Source organism: Alosa alosa, chromosome 2, assembly GCF_017589495.1.
Source record: "Alosa alosa isolate M-15738 ecotype Scorff River chromosome 2, AALO_Geno_1.1, whole genome shotgun sequence".
In the NCBI taxonomy this organism is placed as follows: Eukaryota; Metazoa; Chordata; class Actinopteri; order Clupeiformes; family Clupeidae; genus Alosa; species Alosa alosa.
This window is the reverse complement of record NC_063190.1, coordinates 36,385,017-36,386,670: the sequence shown is the minus strand read 5'-3', so window position 1 is coordinate 36,386,670 and position 1,654 is coordinate 36,385,017. Positions and strand designations below refer to the sequence as shown.

The window sequence follows — 1,654 nt, the reverse complement described above, 5'->3', positions numbered from 1 at the left end:
ACGGAATATACAATTATATTTTACGAAGTACTCTGACTGGGAAAGGCTGGCAAGGAACCCACAGACAGTCAGCTGCTTAAGATTCCTTGGAACATCTGAGCTGGTCACACCATATACTGTTGGTATGGTCACAAAGGCAGCAAGACAGCAGCTCTTCAATCTTCGGCAGTTGTATGGAAATACTGTGAAATGTGAAATACTGGCCAACGTCTACCACTGATTTCCTAGGCAGATATTGACTTGGGACTATATTGGGGCGAAGCACAGGTAAACTACAGGTGAAGCACAGGTAAACTACAGGTGAAGCACAAGTAAACTACAGGTGAAGCACAGGTAAACTACAGGTGAAGCACAGTTAAACTACAGGTGAAGCAGTGCTACATGGGTGCAGAGATATCACTTATCTAACTCTAGGGGAGACGGTGAATAACCCACTTTCATAAAACGGTGGCGTGTGGAACATTTCCTACCTCAGCTTTTACTACATGACACTGCTAACAATGTTGAATGTTTTATGGACATCATCTCAAGATGCAAGAAAACTCTGGCGAAACCACCTTACCTTCAACAGACTTCACTCATGTAGGTTACATTATTAGCAAAAAATAAATGAGCAAAAAATAAATGAGCATTTGGAAAGGTATGGTGTGCACTTTATTTGGTAAAGATCGTAATTACCGAACTGAAAAGCCATCACGAATATAGACACAGCATTGAAAAGATATATCAATAAATCAATCATAGCACATGAGCAAATGTCTCCTTTCAGTAATCCCAATGATTTGAATGATGTGAATCAAATGCTCTATACAACAAACTAACAATTTAAAATGTGTTACTGTATGTTTGGGCATTTGCATGTCTTTACATTCTGTACATAAAATCTAGAGTATGGTTCACATAAATTATGCAACAGATCTAGGTGTGTGTGTGTGTGTTAAATTGGGAACATGTAAAGTCTGCTTCCGTTACTTGGTGATGGTGTTTCTGTGGAGAGAAAAAAACAGAGCAAAGGTCAGACTAAAAGTGAACGGGACACAAATTTGTTGTTACTGTAGCGACTGTTAGCCACATTTATAATGGGCCCTATTTGTTATATTATATCCTATTGTGTGTGTGTGTGTGTGTGTGTGTGTGTGTGTGTGCTTGGCGTGTGGTGTGTGTGCGTGTGTGTGAGACTCACGCGTTCATGCTCTTGCCGCTGCCACTCAGGACGATGTAGGGCGTCTTCTGAGACTTCTGCTTCTCCTGCAGCAGGGCCACCGTACCCAGAGGAGTGTCACTGCTGCTCATCTTCTTCAACAGCTGCACACACACACACAACATAAAGAGTGTCACTGCTGCTCATCTTCTTCAACAGCTGCACACACACACAAAATAAAGAGTATCACTGCTGCTCATCTTCTTCAACAGCTGCACACACACACACACAGTGTCACTGCTGCTCATCTTCTTCAACAGCTGCACACACACACAACATAAAGAGTATCACTGCTGCTCATCTTCAACAGCTGCAGCAGAGAGGGGTAACATCAGAGTAACACACAACACACACACACACACCATAAAGAGTACCACACACGAGCTGCTGCACCTCAACACTTGTGTGTGTGTGTCGTTCTCCATGTTGTCATGAGGATGCACGATCCACACA

At 42.6% G+C, this 1,654-nt stretch overlaps 1 protein-coding gene across 1 annotated transcript in view; it reads right to left on the bottom strand.

Annotated features, from left to right (window-relative positions):
• Positions 1-631: 631 nt before the first annotated feature.
• sart1 (spliceosome associated factor 1, recruiter of U4/U6.U5 tri-snRNP) overlaps positions 632-1,654 on the bottom strand; it is an 18,544-nt gene continuing 17,521 nt past the window's right edge. Inside the window, 2 exon segments of the mRNA XM_048237772.1 lie at positions 632-987; positions 1,184-1,305. Coding sequence (XP_048093729.1) covers positions 969-987; positions 1,184-1,305 — 141 coding nt within the window. The 3' untranslated portion in view covers positions 632-968.